The sequence below is a fragment of the Podarcis muralis genome, chromosome 6 (genome assembly GCF_964188315.1).
Source record: "Podarcis muralis chromosome 6, rPodMur119.hap1.1, whole genome shotgun sequence".
Taxonomy (NCBI): domain Eukaryota; kingdom Metazoa; phylum Chordata; class Lepidosauria; order Squamata; family Lacertidae; genus Podarcis; species Podarcis muralis.
In genome coordinates, this window is record NC_135660.1 from 84,967,451 (window position 1) to 84,987,016 (window position 19,566).

Genomic DNA, 19,566 nt, shown 5'->3' on the forward strand with positions numbered 1-19,566 from the left:
ACCATGGGGAGATACCTAAAGGGAATCTATTACTGCATTTTTTGTAACACTGCTGCTTTCCTCTAATGTATACTTTAATATCACAGAGAGAAACCATCAGCATTAAAGGATTCAGTATTCCATTAGATTCCTCAGCTGGAATGAAGTGTAACATAACAAACAGAAATGGGTGCTCTAGAACAGACAGAAAATGAGAATATAGGAAGAATCTTCAAGGTGTCAAAAGCTATAAAAGGGTTATTTCCTCTTACACTTCTTAAGATACACGCACAAATTCCAAAATCCTTGCCCATCACACCACATCCCTCAGTGCAAGCAGCAATGACATCACATAAGTAGCAGCAATTTCTGCACAATTAAGAATTAAATTTCAATCACTGACGAACCCATAGTTTATCTACAAAGCTACACATTTTTTAATGAGGTGGGGTGATTACACATGTAGAAGACTATGGTTCTTCAGATTTCCAAACTTTATACATTTGCTTCAATTGGCACAAATCTTGAAGAGCAGCAGAGCCCAATAGCTCTCCGAGACACTTATTTTCTCAAATAGGACTACTGCCCACCTAAAAATAATAAAAAAGTCTTAAACATTAAGGAAAACCTCTCTAAATGAGGCAATCAAGCTTACTAATAATATAAGTGACACTTCCTCAAATATAAGCAACACATATTAATAATGTTTCCTGTGAAACCCCCAAATGAACATGCCTGCATTGATATAATCTTTTCACACTTACCTGGTCTTTTTCATGAGGCAAAAGACTGACAGGTGGGAGAGACATTGGAAAAGAACTGTACTTAGATGTTCCTTTGCCTTCCAGGCTACCATAGTTCACCCTATACTGAGGTCCTTCTTTCAATAATCTCCCATTATTTACAGCGCGTTTGGCCCCCAATCGTAATCTCCGTTGAAACACAGGGTTGTTGAAAATACCTGCAAGATCATGTTGACTTCTCAGGTATTTTTCTATGTTTCTGAGTGATGAGCCATTTGGTTCCTGGAGCCCTTCAATTCCTCTGCGCAGAAGTTTATTCCAATCCACATTCCGAAGCTCATTACAAGCTCCCCTAGATCCTTTAGGAGGCTTAGAAAGCTCACCCAGTTTAACAGATGAGAAACGCCCAGGATTATCTGGGTCCTTGTAGGAAGCAAGGCCTTTGTTGGTAACTTTGAGAATAGAACCATCTTGGACACTTAGCTCCAGCTGTTCTGAAACAGTCTTCTTATCTAATCCATGGGATGCGCACACAGCATGACAAATTCTCTCTTCAGATGGTCTCTGTTTTTGCCTTTTAACTTTTTGTATAGCTTCAAGAATCCACTCCGTGTAAAGTGGGTTGGCAAGTTTTACCATGGTTGACCAGTAATTTCTCGAGAGCAAGTGTTACCCATAGAGTTCCTCTCTGATCTTATTAGTGAGCATTCCAATAAGTATTCAACACAGGAAGACCTCTTCATGCACTTGTAACACCAACTCAAGAATCCATCCTTAGGATATCATAAAAAAGAGATGATGAAAATGTTTCTTTAAAATCCTTAACCAACATGAAAAGTTGGAATTGTTCTGCTATACCAGATGGAATACATCTCTGCAATTTGATGGACTTTTCTTTCTTGGCAATTCAAGTATCTCCGAGTCTTCACAAAAGCCTAAAGTGATTTTAAAAAGATGCATGTAGTTAGTCTCTTTAAAACAAAAGTCCAACGCTCAACAAGAATGCAGATGTATACAATTTTATTTTAAAAATTCCACCTCTACAGGTCATGCATAGCCAAGACGTTGAAGCTACTAAAATTTGTGTAGGCATGCTGCACGGGAACAGGCATGCTACCCAGGCATGCTACACATTCCTCCCTTAAATTTACACTCCAGACCTGGTATCAAGAAGCGGTTGAAAATCCATTAGAAGATAGATAGATCTTCTAACTTACCGAGCTAAAATAGTGTGTGCTTGTCTGCAAAGAGTATCTAAGAAACCAAGTCAGAATCCCAAGAAACCAGTCAGAATCATGTTTTCTCAAAAGGAAATCCCACTAGGTTTTATACACACTTACTCTCAGGTCCCATTAGATTTGCATCCTTCATGCAATTTGTAAATCCTAGGCTGCATACTTACGGATACTGACTCACATTGCCGGCACCAACACTGATCTTGGATTCTACAAAAACTCCAGAGGCAAAGCCTACCACTCTGATCCAGCTTGTAAACAACAAGGCATTACTGCAAAGCACTCTTCCTTATCTCATCAGAACATGGACCATAATTTCTACAGCAACATTTTCAACATCAACACTAATGATGCTCAATGTCAACTTCTCTTCCGTTCTCCAGGTTGAAATCTATTCACGTCCATCAACCTAGCATGACAATTTTCAAGTTTTATACCTTCTGAGAACTCTTTCCACATCAATTTACCTTTGGAGTAACCCTTGAGTCTTGCTGAGGAGTCTGGGGAATGTTCTGAGATTTCATACTCAATTTACGTGGGGCACAGAAAGGCCCAGGAGACCTGGCAATTGTTCCCACCTCTCCCCTATCCAGACATATTGACGAAATAGTGGTTGTTAAACAAGCTGTCTTTCAGTAAATCTTGTCCGCCATTACTGATCTTCTACAGTGGTATCTCTGGTTACGTACTTAATTCGTTCCAGAGGTCTGTTCTTAACCTGAAACTGTTCTTGACCTGAAGCACCACTTTAGCTAATAGGGACTCCCGCTGCTGCCGCGCCGCCACCACACAATTTCTGTTCTCATCCTGAAGTAAAGTTCTTAACCCGAGGTACTATTTCTGGGTTAGCAGAGTCTGTAATCTGAAGTGTATGTAACCTGAAGCATATGTAACCCAAGGTACCACTGTAATTGAGAAACTCCATAACCTTTCATTGAACCCCTGAGTTATCCTAAACATATGTAGAAAACCTCAGCTACGGTCCACAATGTTGTCAGTCTAAGGTAAAGGTAAGGTAAAGGACCCCAGGACAGTTAAGTCAAAGGCGACCATGGGGTGCAGTGCTCATCTCACTTCAGGCCGAGGGAGCCGCAGACAGCGTTCCGGGTCATGTGACCACCATGACTAAACCACTTCTGGCACAACGGGACACCATGACGAGTGCCACAGGCAACAGAAATGTCGTTTACCTTCCCACCGCAGTGGTGCGTATTTATCTACTCACACTGGTATGCTTTCGAACTGCAAGGTTGGCAGGAACTGAGACAGAGCAACAGGAGCTCACCCCATCGAACCACCGACCTTCCGACTGGCAAGCCCAAGGGGGTCAGTGGTTTACACCAGAGTGTCACCCGCTCCACCATGTTGCCAGTCTACATGTACCCACACTTGAAATCCTCAACCAAATGGACTAGGAACTATGGAAAGAAGCCAAGAACTCTGCTGGTAACTAGGTCTCTGAATTCAGCTAGGATAGACATTTCACCTTCCTCTGCAACACAGCTAACAGAATATGCAAATTCTACCCAAGACAAGTTCAGTTTTAATTATAGAACCTTGCTGTTCTAGTCAATTAGAGAATCAATTTTATAAATAAGTTTCAGTTTTGAGGCAATTTAAACTCTGTGAGAAGTCTGAGCAATAAAAAAAAAATGCCCTCCATAACTCCCGCAGTGCAATCTAAACACAATTACTCAGAAGTAAGTTATATTGAGTTCAATCAGACTTACTCCATAATAAGTGTACTTAAGAGTAAACTGCTAATCAAAAACAGCAAGTCTGATAGTATTACAGCTGGGGCAAGAGAGATAAAAAAGTTATCCATCCACTGAAGGCAACCATAGCTGTAAAGTCATTTGTAAGTTTATATTACTGCACTACTTTCACATAAACAGCATCACTGTTGCCAATAAATTCCTCAATACATATAGTAGGGTCTTTGCAGTGCAGTCAGAGTACTGATTCAGGTTACAACACACAGTGATGGACTCTATGAAGTCAATAAATTTGTGTTGACCCATCATCATTACACATTGGGGTCACTGGACCACATGAAATGAGATCTACTGAAGCAGTGTGGGGTTTTTTGGAGGGGGCCGGATGAATAGCGCCATTTTTTTCTCCGTTGGCACCACTGCAATTGCTCCCTTTTGTGAGAACCTGACAATAAGCAAGCATGCTTGTTACAAATTATTATAAGGCAGTAAGAATTCTCACTCTCAACATCAGGGAGACTTTTCAGAGGTAAAAGCATCTACAGATTAAATCCAGGTTAAGTCACACATTATAGGTACAGCAGTTGATGGCAGGCACCTAAAGGTGTAGAGTAGGTCATTCTACATAGCTTTTATTTTGCAATTCATAAACTCACACTCGAAAAACATATAAAAATAATTTTCTAAGGCTAATTAGTTATAATAATAATAATAATTTATTATTTATACCCCGCCCATCTGGCTGGGTTTCCCCAGCCACTCTGGGCAGCTTCCAACAAAATATTAAAATACAATAGTCTATTAATCATTAAAAGCTTCCCTAAACAGGGCTGCCTTCAGTTACACCAGTCGCTCATGGGACTCATCTTTTCTAACTTTTGAAAATCAAAACTGAAGTGGTTAAAGGTGATAGTAAACAGCTGCAGAATTGAGTGGTGGCTTTCATATGTGAATGAACCACTACAAAGACTCCCATCCAAGCAACTCAAAGACAAGGCTTTTCAATGGAGTTAGTTCACTTCAAGGTTCAGTTTAGTACCTCTGGCTGGGAGGTGTGTAAACACACAGCAGGAGAGCAAATAGGAGCACACATCAGTCAACCAGAGAGGGAGTTTTGATGTGCATGGACTCCAATTCTCAAAAATCCTTTCCTCCTGAAAGTGGAACATAGAGAGGATATCATGCTTCCATGTGCAACGCTCACAGGACACAGTGAGAGTATTGGGAAAACCTCTACTGTATGTTGGAGACCTCTAACGAGAAGAGTGATCAGCTGGTTAGAAACTGTAGCTGCCTTTATTCTTTACTTACATGAAGGGGCATCAAATGATTTTTAAGGAGGCTGTGGGGCCCCATGCCCCCACCCCTTGACAACACTTGCAATTCTCTGGGTCCTACTGCTGCCACCAAGGCATTAGCATGGATACCTGAGGCAGGGGAACCCACAGGCATTCATTCGTGCATTAGCAGGCAGGTTCAGGGGAGCCTATACACCCCTTTAATCACACAGTGCCCTTTCACATAAGTAGCCTGTGAAATGGAGTCATGGCTGAAGCATCGGGTGATTCATTTCACATGTGGGTGAGCTAAAACAGAATTCCCATGCCACTTCACATGTTCCAACCAAGGAAAGATTTGCTCTGCAGGAATTCTCTCTCACACACACTGTTATTAGCTTTACAGGGAAAAGCTCCCATCCTGCCAATGGAAGCTTTTTTTTCTAGGACTGACAGGAAGATCTTTGTCAGAACTGAGGCTGGAGAAGGAAAGGGTTAAACTCTTCCCTCTCCCGTGCCGCAATCCTAACAAAAACCATCCCGGAACCTATATTCTATCACAAGGCACTTCCAGACTGCAACTATTTTCGGGTGGGAATCAGTAAGACATCAGCTACTTCAGGTTGCACAATTAACGCTGATCTGATGCTCTTGTGCTACAAGCATGCTTCCCCGCTCAAAGGACTTTTAGTGATAAGGAAAGTGACAAGATAAATCCAGTGAAAAGTGTGGGATAACAACTGTTTGGCATGCCATCTACCTTCCCCATAAATAAATCATGCTCGATAAATAGACATTGTCTAACCTCTCCACAAACTTTCTGCAAACAGATCAGGATGAATGCTCAATTTTTTATGTTAACACCAACACCCAATGGTTTAATAACAGTGTTAACACCCAAGTTATCTTTACTTTCAACCTACATTTTTAATGATTTTAAAAGCCGTGTTTAATTGGATAAGCAATTATATATAACAATATATACAGAAACTTTAAGTAACTGACACTGCAAAACACTTAATGAAATTCTTCAAATGTGTCCAATGGCGTAATGTTTCAATAAAGAAACAATATAGATTAAAATATAAGAAGGAATAACATGGCAAGTGTAGTAAGAATTTGCGGGGGTATCATAAAAAGAAAGCCTTAAATAGGTTTTTAATCCATGATCTATGTCTTATTGGATAACCTGTGAATTCACAACTTGGCACAGGTTTTCGGGGGGGGTTTGGTTGATAAAATACTTGGTAGAAAAATCTCTGAATGAGAGCTGAGGGAAAAATTATATCAAGAACCAAAATTATCTCTTTGTGTACACATAAGAGAAAACCATTATAAATTATTCTATCAATGGTACATGACTCCACAGACCAAATACATGCAGTGGAGAGTGCTTGGAGGCATGGAGCCTCAAAGGCAGATGTGAAGCATTTGGGTGGAGTTGCCAATCAATTAAAATATGTTTTTTTGGGGGGAGGGGGGATTGTATCAGTCATGACATCTCATAGTCCTAATAATATCATTAGGGATTTGTCTGTATAAACAGGTAATGCACTAGGACTTAATAAAGAATTTAATAGCTGTGACTCTTCTGCTTTTGCAAAAATGGAAAAACAGGTCACCGCCAACAGTGAAAGAATGGCTGGTAAACAAACAAACAAAAATGGAGGGCAGGAGTACTGTATAAACTTACAGAATTATCAATATTGAATTATACCAAACAATACAGATTTTTTAAAATAAATAAATAAATGGAATTCTCTAATTGAATTCATGGAGATTATTTACAATATATTGTAAATCAGCATTTGCTAATTTCTGGATAATGTTTACAATATTGATATTTACAGTCGTGCTTAGAAAAATAGATAGTCACACACACACATATATATGGCATATTTTTGTTACATCCTTGCAATCATTGTAGGTTCTAAATTAAGTTATGAATAATAATGACCATACACCTGCTATGTTTTGATGGGAGCCAATGAGGGAAGAGAGCAGGGCTTGCCATGTAATCTCAGACACGTCTCCTTAGGGATGCTTCAAGCCCTCTTGCTGAACTTTCAGCTTTCATTTTTCTAAAATTAAAACCCCCAGAGCCGCCCTCCTCCTCCAAGCACCATTTACGGGGCTACCGACTGACAAACTGACTTCACTCATATACCACTTTCCACGCCAAAGTGCGGCCAAAGTGGCTTGCGAACGAAACATCCAGCACCTCACAATCCTACACAAGTGAAAAATGCAAAATAGCAAAATGCAGAGCATGTCAGTCAATGTAAACAACAAACAAACAAAGGCCAAGTTCGACAATATTTGGAGCGCATTTACACAACTACGGCGGCTTAAATAGATAATATGCCGTATTTACTCGAACCTAATGCGCCATCGAACCTAATGCATACCTCCGTTTTCGGAATCTTGAAACATCCCTCCAAAAAAAGGCATTTATGCCAGCGAACGTGCCACCAAATCAACCATCATTTGGCCCCAAAAGGTGAGCATTAGAGTAAATACGGTAAATACGTTAATTTGTATATGCAGAAGACATTTAAAATATATTTAAGGAACCGCAGAAACAGGGGGAAGTTTGGAAATTTAAAGATGATTGTAAAATTAGTGAAAAGTATAAATCTGAAAAGTGTAAATATTTATTAAAATAAATAAAGCAAATACGATATATACAGAATCGGGATCGTCGACCCTAATAATGATATACTGTATACCTTTCTCTTTTGACATCCTTGTTCAATTAAACTCTTCTTTTTTAAAAAAAAAGAAGGATGGGGGAGCACAAGGATTGAGTCCAATATTACCACAAAATCAAAAACCCCACACGAGTCAAGGCAAAGTATGGCTAGTGAGTCGAAGGAAAGAGCATTTTAATAATAATGATGGTGGTGATAACAACAATAATAATAATATGGTTGATATTCACTTTATATTCAGCCCAATTAGTTAACTTCAGTCTCTTACAGTGATATATGCCTTTCCCTTTTGACGTCCTTGTTCTATTAAACTCTTATTTATTAAAAAAGGGAGAGGGAAGCACAAGGTAAGCAATTCCATATTGAGTCCAATATCACCGCAAAAACAAAAAACCCACACGAGTCAAGGCAAAAGTATGACTGGCAAGCCGAAGAAAAACGCACTTTAATTAATTAAAATAACAACAACAACAACAACAACAATAATAATAAGGTGGTGGTTGACATGCACTTCATAGGCAGCCCAATGAGTTAACTTTCAGACGCCTCCCCTGCTTGTTTCCTCCTTTGGGTCCCCCGCCCGCCTTCTCTCCCTCAGGCGTCCCGGCGGATCCTCCCCTCAGCCCCGCGGGGCGAAGGCCGGCCGCCTCACTCCCGCCACTCACCTCACCGGCGGCGGGCGGCCCACGAGGGAGGAGCCACGGCCGGGAGCTGCCGCAGCTGCGCCCCCTGCTGCCGGCGCCCTCGACAGCGAGCTTCCCTCCGCGCCGCCGCTCTCGCCTTTTCAAGCCGCCGCCATTTTGTCTCGCAATCAACGCGGCGCATCCCTACCTTGCCGTCCCCCGCCTCCTCCCCCCCTCCTCGAGAGGGCTGGGGTAAGCCCCGCCTCACCAGGGGTAAGCAGCCGCCTTCATTGGCGACGCAGCCCTGTCCATCATCTCCGCCTTACTCGCCCACCCCACTCTCACGCCTTTCTCCGACGCGTCCGCAGCGATTGGAGAGCGCGCGACGTCAATCACGCCTCTTAAGGGAGCGGGTGGGAACGCACTTCTGTGGCAAGGGCTCCGCGGAGCGCCGCCTTGTCCCCGGTTCTCATTGGAGAATGGTTGCGAATGGGAAGGTGGAAGAGGAAACGAGACGGCACAGATAGGCTTCTTATAGGCCGCCGCGGCTGTCCATCAAGCCGCTTCTCCTCCACCGCCCCCCCCCGCTGAAGTTTAAAGCGGCAGAGGCGCCCTATCGCGGGAAGGGAGGGCGAGAAGAACGCTTAAGCGTGCCTGGAGCGGACGGGCGCGCGACACACACTAATAAGCGCCCGCTTAAGTCTTTGAGTTTCACGCCACGTGCCGCCGGAGCCTTTTGCCATCCACCCGGTCGGGCGAGACTTAAAAAACAAACATGTCCTCATCGCGATTCGGAAACCCGCCTCCCCTTAAGGTGCCTGGCACCGGCGGCAGCAGCAGCAGCAACCCTTCGCACGACCGCGGCATAGCGGACAATTGATTCCCAGCTACACGACCATATGCAAGTCCGCCGCCACCGATATACATGCATGCATGCATGCACACGCAAACCTCCCAGCTATATTGCAATGCACCCGGGACTCCCCCGAACCCGCCCATTTTCTGCAGAAAACAATCGCTGCCTAGGAAGACTGGGGGTGGGGGGATGCAACACGCACGCACACACCAGATTGCTTTCGGCAACCGCCCCGCCGCTCTCCCAGCCCAGCCTGCTGCTGCCGCCGCGACTTGTCCACCCCCCACCCCCTCGAAATGCAAAAGGCCACTACAATACAATCGCGCGGAGCCGGCAGAAGTGCCTGTAAACACGTGCACGGGCCTCTCCGGCTGGTAGAAAGCTTTGCAAAAGTCCCCGCACGGATCGTCAACAAACCCCTTCCCGCGGAGCTCGGAAAAGCAGAAAGGGGAGTGGGGGGGGGAGGACGAATAGACATTGTTGCAGGACGTTGCAACCTTGCCATGCAGCTCCCGAAAGCGATCCAACACCCATATATATATACATATACGCGCTCCTGCAACTCTACAACCTCCTTGCTGCAGGCTCTCTGCCCCCCGTCCCTCCCCAACCTTTGCAGCTTGCAAATCGACCTTTTTCCTTCTCTCTCTGCTCGGGGATGTTTCTGCAGAAGCGGTTCGGGCGGAATGCTGCCTCTGCCGCCGCTGCTCCTCCAGAAAAGGCGATCGCGGCGGCGGCAGCTCTTCGCTGCCTTTTCCCTCCGAGCCAGGAGCACAACCACCCTCGCGAGCCCTTTCCCCCTCTCCGCCACCCCCTTTTCCCCCCAAATAAACGGAGAAGCCAGAAGGAAATTGGGAAAGGGGTGGGGTGCGGGGGGCGAGAGAGACAGAGAGTGCGGGAGGAATCCCGATGTAGCGGATTTGGGATTTTTCCCCCTATAATTTTTATTTATTTATTGTTTTTTTTGCAATCAAAGCTTTCCCTTCTTTTTTTGCGCCCCACCAAATCGCACGCATCGACATTACGAGGAAAAATTAATACCTTTTTGTCCCCTCCTCCTCCTCCTCTCGCCTTTGCGAAGCCTCTCTTCTTATTCTCCCCACCCCCACCCCCCAAAAGGGAGGGGAAATCACAGAGACGTGCGGAAACATAGATGTATAGAAATATATTTACACCCCCCCCCCAAAAAAAAGGGTTGCAAGCAAACAATCAGGTCGTGGATTGGGATTTGGGGAGTGAGGTTTCAGTACATATTCAAACACAGGGACGCAGAATTAGGATTGTTCATGCCCTCCCCGCTCCCGCAGCTCTGCCTCCCCCCTAAAAAAAAAAATTAATAAAAAAAATCCTCAAACCTTTCTTGATGCTAAATGGCCGCAGATCGCAAGGACTGGTTCTAAAACACAGGACTTGATAACAGCTAATTGAAAGGTTAATCTACATAGGCTCTGACAGACGAGGTCCCTCCCCGTTTCTGTTTTTTTTTTTTTAATCTGCTACTGGCAAGTGGGAAATTGAGCTTCTTAGGAACAGGGGGGGTTGATGGAGGGTTTGCTTCAGATGAGCCCCACCACCACGCCAGCCGGGTTCACACGTTAGGTGGCTAGATGAACCTGGAATTGTTATTTTGATTGAGGCGACGTTTTAAATGCCCCCAGCCTAGTCTTAATGCACAGTTTACTCAGAAGTGAGCCCCTCTGATTTTATGGAGGCTTGCAGCATAGCCTACTCAGAAGTAAATCCCCAGTGTGTTCAGCTTCCCCCTAGGTAAACATTCGTAGGATCACATCCTTTCTTCCAAGGGTGCACAGAACTGCGACTGCTCGATTAAATAAAAGGCAGCGAGTACATAATGAGGGAGAATCAACACCCTGCTTAAAGTTTCCCATTATTAATCTTATTGAAGGAATTAGGTCTTAATATGAACCAGTCAGCAGAGCAGGTGAAGTGGGATGACATTGATCTGAATGCCTTTTACAGTGGTACCTCGGTTTAAGAACAGTCCTGTTTACGAACGATTCGGTTTACGAACTCCCCAAAACCGGAAGTAGCGTCCCGGTTTGCGAACTTTACCTCGGTCTAAGAACGGAATCCGAAGGGTGGAAGGGCACCGGCGGCGGGAGGCCTCATTAAAGAAAGTGTGCCTCGGTTTAAGAACGGTTTCGGTTTAAGAACGGACTTCCGGAACGGATTAAGTTCGTAAACCGAGGTACCACTGTACTGAGTCAGGCCCTATTGGGCTCTCCAACTTGGAACTATGCACGCCAGCATTCACCAATCTGTGTTTTGGACTACAACTCCCATCATGCTGTGCTGGCTGAAGTTGATGGGAGTTGTAGTCCAAAAACACAGGGTATCAGCAAAGGCTGATATCCTCCGACTGGCAGTGGTTCTCTTGGGTCCTCAAGCAGCAGCTGTTTAGATCCCTTTTAACGTGAAATACCAGGGGTTGCACCTGGAGCCCTTAGATGCAAATGAGGTCCTCTATAAAAATGTGGATATTTTTGTTTCTCTTCGTAGAGCAATCCTTTATCCATGTATAGACACATTTCCCAGACATTCACCCTACACAGGTGTTTGACGCGTCTGTTCCCACCAGGGGAAGATTTTGCCATCGAGTTTGCGGAGCCAGGTTCATTTTCACAGTGAGAAGAATCTGACGGAACAGATTTGCTGCTTAACGAGTGTATTTTGAGACACTGCAATTTTCCTGGGGTGAGGATGGAGACAGTGTCACTCAGGCAATAAGTGGACTCCAGCAAGCCCTTCTGCAGTTGGCCACCACACAGCTGAAAACTCATGTAGCATTTGCTACACCTTTAAAGCACATTTGAAGCATATTTTGCCCCCTCAAAGAATTCTGGGCCCTGTACTTTACCCCTCACAGAATTTGAAAGCAGAATAGATATGTTGGTTCAAGGGGGGAAAATAGGTTTAAAATTAGAATTCCTGGATGCCAAGATCCAGGTTTGGGGCAAGTACTCTTTGGTGAAAGAACCCCAGTACAGCTTTAAAATCACAAAATATACAGCAAGGCAAAGCGTGAAAATATGGGCTGTTAGACCTTTAAAATACCCCCTTGAGAGTTCCAAAACTTCCATCTTCCCCCAGCAAAGGAAAAGACCACATGTTTAGTAAGTTAAAAATTGGTTTACTTACATTTTTTTCCAAAGGTCAGGTTCATGTGGTTTTCCGTACACCAGTTTGAAAAGACACACAGGCAGTAACACTTGGCTTAGTTCCAAAGTGGTGACAATTCCTAAATTATTGGTCTAGGTACACAATAATGGCTTGTGAAAGCCATGCGTTCCGAGCTGCAGCAACTATCTCAGACCTCCTCACACGCTGAGCTTCTCTGGTAGACTGGAAAGGAACAAAGTTTTGATTATGTAGTCCCTCCCAATGTGAGCTAAGCCTGGAAAGGACAGCTTTCTCTATGGTCTTAAAACCTTCACACATTCATTAGAATTAAGCATGTTGGTTATATGAGGCTTTTTAACCCACAGGATTCTGTGATAGAAAGGATATATAATTAGGGGGGCGGGGAAGGAGCGGCCTCAGCATCCAGGAGGGAACAGAATAAAGGTGACACATGTAGGGGTTAGATGAGGACAAGAGGGTAGTCAATTCATTAAGTGAAAGAGTCCCGCTAAGGGAAGCTCAGCAGGAGAGAAAGCTGGAAGTGGGAAGGGGAGAATGTGAGAGAGGAAGAGAGACCAGAGCAGGCGGGTGCAATGGAGGAAACACAGTATTGAGCAGAGCCCTGAGATCGACAGATGAAGTGGTACCTTGGTTCTCAAACTTAATCCATTCTGGAAGTCTGTTCCAAAACCAAGGAGCACTTTCCCATAGGAAGTGATGCAAAATGGATTAATCCGTTCCAGGCTTTTAAAAACAACCCCTAAAACAGCAATTTAATGTGAATTTTACCATCTAACGAGACCACTGATCCATAAAACGAAAGCAATAAACAATGCACTGCAGTCACACAACCAATCTATCAGTAGCTGAACTGGGTTCCACACAGTCATACCAAAAAGAGCCACAAAAACGTAAAATAAATAGCAAAAGCAGACAGACCTCAGCGTAACGCTCAAAACGGAAGTGTGGAACTCAAAACGGAAGTGTAGCACTCAAATTGGAAGCGTAACACTCAAAGCGAGGCAGGCACCACCATCTGAAATGCAAGCTTAGGGGGCGGGAGGGAGCCAGCCAGGGGTGCAGAGGCCAGGGAAAACGTCCCCAAAATGGACTTTAAAAAGCGGGTTTGGAAGACGGCCAATAGCACCCCCGAGAGCAACATAGTTCTGCCCTGAACAATTATAAGATGAATGAACCTACCTGCCAAAGGCACAGATCCCTTTGGATTTCATATATTAAATGGGGGTGTCGGGTACTGGTTAAAATGGCTACAGTTATTATGAGGTATAACACACAACTAATATTATAATACTTAGGTGGTGTAGCATTTTCATTCCACTTCATTGTTACATGATCAATTGAAGCACCGCCCCCCATATTTTGAGCAGCGATCTGTAAAAATCCTCTTGACTTGAATCATAATTGGGTCACAAATTGCAAGCATTATTCTTGAGCACTCAGGGTTTCCTATACTGCTTTTTGCATAAAACTCACCGGTCTCGTGCACACACGCCTCCTTCGAGTGAAAGAGCACAGGTTACCATGAAGATACAGCAGCAGACAAAAGCAAGCCTAATAAAAATAGAAGGCAAAATGAGACAATCCCATGCAGCCAACGTTATGCCCAAATGTGAGCTTTTTGCTTCTTTATTAATTTTGTTTCTTCCGTTTATATCCTCACTTTTTCACCAAATGGTGCTCAAAACAGCAATAGCATGTGAAGCAATTCAATAGATGGTGATTTCCAATGGAGAAGGGGCAGGGGAAAGTATTAAGTACCGTATTTTTTTGCTCTATAAGACTCACTTTTTCCCTCCTAAAAAGTAAGGGGAAATGTGTGTGCGTCTTATGGAGCGAATGCAGGCTGCGCAGCTATCCCAGAAGCCAGAACAGCAAGAGGGGTCACTGCTTTCACTGCGCAGCGATCCCTCTTGCTGTTCTGGCTTCTGAGATTCAGAATATATTTTTTTCTTGTTTTCCTCCTCCAAAAACTGCTTCTCTGCTGCTTCTCTGTTGAAAATCACTTCCTCTGGAAGCTGGCCCTCCAGCAAAGAAGCAGCCATTGGGGTTGAAATAAATGCATTTGCATCTAACACCGGTGGTGGATGGTACCCACTGAATTTGGCTGGGGACAAACTGAGGTGGGTGGGGCAGAGTCCCATTTGCCCCCGAGGACCAACCTCCACCATTAACACAAAGCTTGGTGCAAAGCACCCAGAAACAATAAACCACACTTGCACATGTCTATTCAGCTCCATTGACTTCAGCCAGACTTACTCTCGGGTAAGTAGGTACAGTGGTACCTCAGGTTAAGTACTTAATTCGTTCCGGAGGTCTGTACTTAACCTGAAACTGTTCTTAACCTGAAGCACCACTTTAGCTAATGGGGCCTCCTGCTGCCGCCACGCCACCGGAGCACAATTTCTGTTCTCATCCTGAAGCAAAGTTCTTAACCTGGAGCACTATTTCTGGGTTAGCGGAGTCTGTAACCTGAAGCGTATGTAACCTGAAGCATATGTAACTTGAGGTACCACTGTACAGCTCAATCATACGGCAGAACAATCTTAAATGGGTCTGGGGATCAGCAGATCAGAGTGGAGTGGCGGAGTCATAACCACACCCAAAAGCTTGCCACTCACATTTGCCAAAGAAGATGGTGGGTGGTTGTGGGGTCCAGGGATGGAGCAGAGGGGCTCAAGTCAAGCCACTTTCAGGGGTGTGGAACAGCTTTTGGATCCAGTGGATCCATGGTTCAGTGGCATAGCATGGGTTGCCAACTCCCGGGGCCACGCAACGGATCCATGGTTCAGTGGTGTAGCATGGGTTGCCAGAGCCCAGGGCTTAACAGAGCATGGGGAGCCACAGAGATAAGAAAAGAACTTGTTCTGTTGTTGTTTGTGTGGAGAAGCCATTTTCAACAGAGCCGAGCAATGCAAGCACACAGCACTGGGTGTTGAAATTTTGCACCCCTAATTTTGCACTCGGGGCAACCACCCCTGCGCCCCCACACTACATTGTCTCTGCTCATGTAGCACTCTAGTTCAGGCTCCTGTGCTGGTTACAACCAGCGGGAACATTGGTGGCTGTAGTTGCTCAGCCAGCTGCGGTTTTTGGGAGGCATAGCAGTGGGACATCTTTGCCAAATCCTACCTTCTCAAGCATTGCTTACCATGGGGTTAGGATTGTGCTGTTAAAAAGCCCATAAATGGGGTTGCTGAATTCTTTCCCTGCTTGCTAACCTTCTGCCGCAGCTCCCCCCGCCCCTCCACACTCAAAGCAGTCTTCATACAGTGTAAAATTGTGTGGGCTACTTACATAAATATATTGGGAATCAAATACCTCCTAAATGCAGATTCTTCCTCCACCCCACCCCCCACGTGTTTCATCTCTGCAAAAGCAATAAAAACCATGAGCATGCAGGGTATTGTATCAAAATCTTGGAGGATTGCAGCAACACTCATTCACATTATTTGCTGGAGTAGCATTATAATTTATTGAAAATCAGTACATTGCAGCTTGACATGAGTCACAACACAGCTTGGGAGAGTCAGTAATTGCTATTTTCTGTCCCAGAGAGAATAAACACATTTCTCCCAACATAATAATTCAATGCCTCTGACCTTTTCTCTCTCTATACGTTACAGAGAATGTTTTGATATTTGACTATCCAAGATGAATTCTGCAAATGGACAAAAAGCTCAGCAATCCCCCCAGTGAAGGTGCATTGGGGTAGCCAATGTTCAGATGCTGTTGCCCTAAAGCTGCCGTGTGGCCAGGGGTGATGGGCTTCAGAGTCCAACAATATCCAGAGAGCATGAGGTCATCCACCTTTGATAGTTACCTCAATATGGTTGTCAGTATTCCCTGATGTACACCTGGGAGCAGGGGACAGATATATATTTATTTGGGGTCATTTGCAAAGTTTGTCAGGGTTCCATCCTCTCCCCCATGCTTTTTAACATCTATATGAAGCCGCTGGGATCATTGGGGGTTTGGGCTGGGTGTTCATCAGTATGCGGATGATACCCAAGCTGTACCTCTCTCTCAGATCAGAACCAGTGAAGGTGGTGAACGTCCTGTGTGAGTGTCTGGAGGCGGTTGGAGGATGGATGGCGGCTAACAGACCGAGGTTGAATCCTGACAAGACAGAAGTGCTGTTTTGGGGGGACAAGGGGCGAGCAGGTGTGGGGGACTCCCTGGTCCTGAATGGGGTAACTGTGCCCTTGAAAGATCAGGTGTAGCCTGGGAGACATTTTGGACTCACAGCTGTCCATAGAGGGTCCAGGTCAATTCTGTGTCCAGGGTAGCTGTCTACCAGCTCCATCTGGTACGCAGGCTGAGACCCCACCTGCCCGCGGACTGTCTCGTCAGAGTGGTGCACACTCTGGTTATCTCCCGCTTGAACTACTGCAATGAGCTCTACATGGGGCTACCTTTGAAGGTGACCTGGAAACTGCAACTAATCCAGAATGTGGCAACTAGACTGGTGACTGAGAGCGGCTGCCAAGAGAACATAACACTAGTCGTGAAAGACCTACATTGGCTCCCATTACGTTTCCGAGCACAACTCAAAGTGTTGGTGCTGACCTTTACAGCCCTAAACAGCCTCAGTCCAGTATATCTGAAGGAGTGTCTCCACCCCCATCATTCAGCCCAGACACTGAGGTCCAGCTCCGAGGGCCTTCTGGTGGTTCCCTCACTGCGAGAAGTGAGGTTGCAGGAAACCAAGCACAGGGCCTTCTTGGTAGTGGCGCCTGTTCTGTGGAACGCCCTCCCGTCTGACGTCAAGGAGACATCTGAAGGCAGCCCTGTTTAGGGAAGTTTTTAATGTTTAAAGTTTTATTCTGTTTAATATTCTTGTGGGAGCCACCCAGAGTGGCTGGGGAAACCCAGCCAGATGGGTGGGGTATAAATAATGAATTATGATGGTGATGATGATGATGATGTCTGAAACTGTCAACGTTCACCACTTTCACTCTCTCATTTTATGCATCAGCACAGCTATCTTTCAAGGTAGACCTGAGAATTTTAAAAAGGATGATGCCCTAGAGAAGGCATCAGGGCATAGATTCAAATCTCTGTTCAGCCAAAGTACACTTTGGATCGGCTCCAGATTTAGTCATGCTTATAGAGTACAAGAGACCTGCTCTAAGCTTGACTAAGTCTGGATGCAACCCGTTGAGTTAGCTTGGGAAAGTTAAGAAAAAAATTAATCTCCATTCTCATGACAGGGCCAATCAATTTCTAGTTTCATCAGACTAGTACAAGTTGCACACATTGTCTTTGTATACTTGGAATGCGAGGAGGAGCACTTTGTCCTAAACCCATGAGTGGAAAGCAAGCAAGCAAGAAAGAGAGAGAGAGAGAGAGAGAGAGCGTTAAAATAGGTACAAAATGAAATTAAACAGGCAAGAAAGCCAAAGCATTTTGAGCTACAGTAAGTGCTTCTCTCACTGGAAGGACAGATCGTGAAGCTGAGGCTCCAATACTTTGGCCACCTCATGAGAAGAGAAGACTCCCTGGAAAAGACCCTGATGTTGGGAAAGATGGAGGGCACAAGGAGAAGGGGACGACAGAGGACGAGATGGTTGGATGGTGTTCTTGAAGCTACCAGCATGAGTTTGATCAAACTGCGGGAGGCAGTGGAGGACAGAGGTGCCTGGCGTGCTCTGGTCCATGGGGTCACCAAGAGTCGGACACGACTAAACGACAACAACAAAAGTGCTTCTACAGGAGGAAAGCTCATTTTAAAAACAAGAATAATTACAAGATTTACGCAAACATAGGGCACCATTCTGCATGTGGCTTATTGTCTCTTATTGAACCCGGAAAGCTCAGTTGGTTAGTGTGGTGCTGAAAATGCCAAGGGTGCAGGTTTGATCCCCGTATGAGACAGCTGCATATTTCTGCATAGCAGGGTGTTGAACTAGAATGACCCTCGTGGTCTCTTCCAACTCTACAATTCTATGAAACTGATGGGCTTCAAAGTGTTTAACTCTGGCCAGTTGGCTCATATATTCTTGGTGGAGCTTCACCCATGACCCAGAAGATGCACATCCTCTTTTGGAGATGTGCAGCAAGAGATCTCAACCTGCTGCTCCCATGGGAAGATCACATCAAGGAAAAGACTCTAACCTAATTAAGATAGGAAAAGGGGGGCATCTGTAAACCCTCAAGCTTCTGTCACCTTCTAACAGAACTAAGTAAAACTAACAACATTAAACATGGTGTGTTTTTTGCAGCCAAAGTGGTGGATTTGCATAACCATAAGGACACTTAATATGACCCTGAATACACAGGGGGGTCTAGATGTTTGAGGCTGGAATTTTCCCTGCTCCCAAGAGGGTCTTCCAGCAGTACCTTTCAAGATCAAAAGCATACATTTATTACGCCTATAGAAAGAAGTTGTATGGTCCAATTCGCCCTACCCTGTGAATTGTCTTGTTTCCCCTGCATTGTGTCTCTGCTTAAGAAACTCTCCTCCAACCACTAAAGGCAAGGACAATTAGGTGAAAACAGTTTCCCACTTCCCAAAGAAGCAGACGTTGTGCTCACAGAGGACAAGGCACCCATCAAATGCCAGTTTCAGCTCTAGGACCAGAGAACTAACTGGATTTGGAAGAGTGGCCCAAAACATCAATTAGGAAAGGAAGCAAACATGTTGCAGGGATGGGTGTTGGGCTGCATGAAGCATGTAAGGGAACGTCGTCACATAGCAGCAGCAGAAAACTGAACTAGAAATCCCCAAACGCAGCAGAAAAATACTGAACTGATCTCACCCTACTTGGCTACAAGGATGCCTGCAGGAGCGTCACTGTTCAATCAATGTCTTCAAAACATGCTGTGGTTTGGTCTTCAGTGATGGGCTTCTTCACAAACGCCAAGCTCCAAGAAATGGCATACATGCTGGTTGAGTTTTTTTCTGGCTCCCACATAGCCAGAAGCACTCTTACCCATGCCACGACATCACTTCTTTGCCACTGCTTCACATCGCTGGCTAGCAGGGCTGGTGAATCGCACAGTTTGTGGCAGCAGCCCCTTAACTCTTCCGGGTCAGGGGTCTGAAACAGGGTTGTAGTTACCATTGGGGTGTGCGGAGATGAATGAAGTTGCTTTTTCTGATAGCCTACGACCCCAGTAAGATCAGCAATGGGACATTAGTAGCTTTCAGTGATAAACGCCTTAATCATATTTGTACCTTATACCCCAACAGCTTTTGCCCTGTTGGCGTCCAAATTGTTCAGAAAAGGTCTATAATGTATTGAAATAATTTTGTAAGCATCAAT

At 44.9% G+C, this 19,566-nt stretch overlaps 1 protein-coding gene across 10 annotated transcripts in view; it reads right to left on the reverse strand.

Annotated features, from left to right (window-relative positions):
• KAT6B (lysine acetyltransferase 6B) overlaps window positions 1-10,623 on the reverse strand; it is an 83,945-nt gene extending 73,322 nt beyond the window's left edge. For 3 of the 10 annotated variants that reach the window (XM_077930647.1, XM_077930646.1, XM_077930645.1), the window contains exons 1-2: window positions 10,495-10,614; window positions 744-1,657 (exon numbers count right to left, since the gene is read on the reverse strand). In XM_077930647.1, the coding sequence (XP_077786773.1) occupies window positions 744-1,361 (618 nt within the window). In that variant the 5' untranslated portion in view covers window positions 1,362-1,657; window positions 10,495-10,614. Of the gene's footprint in view, window positions 1-743; window positions 1,658-7,928; window positions 8,127-8,325; window positions 8,457-9,771; window positions 9,928-10,180; window positions 10,202-10,494 lie in introns of those variants that run through there. The other 7 variants (XM_028729086.2, XM_028729089.2, XM_028729087.2 and 4 more) reach the window with 7 other exon arrangements.
• Between the last annotated feature and the right edge of the window lie 8,943 nt (window positions 10,624-19,566).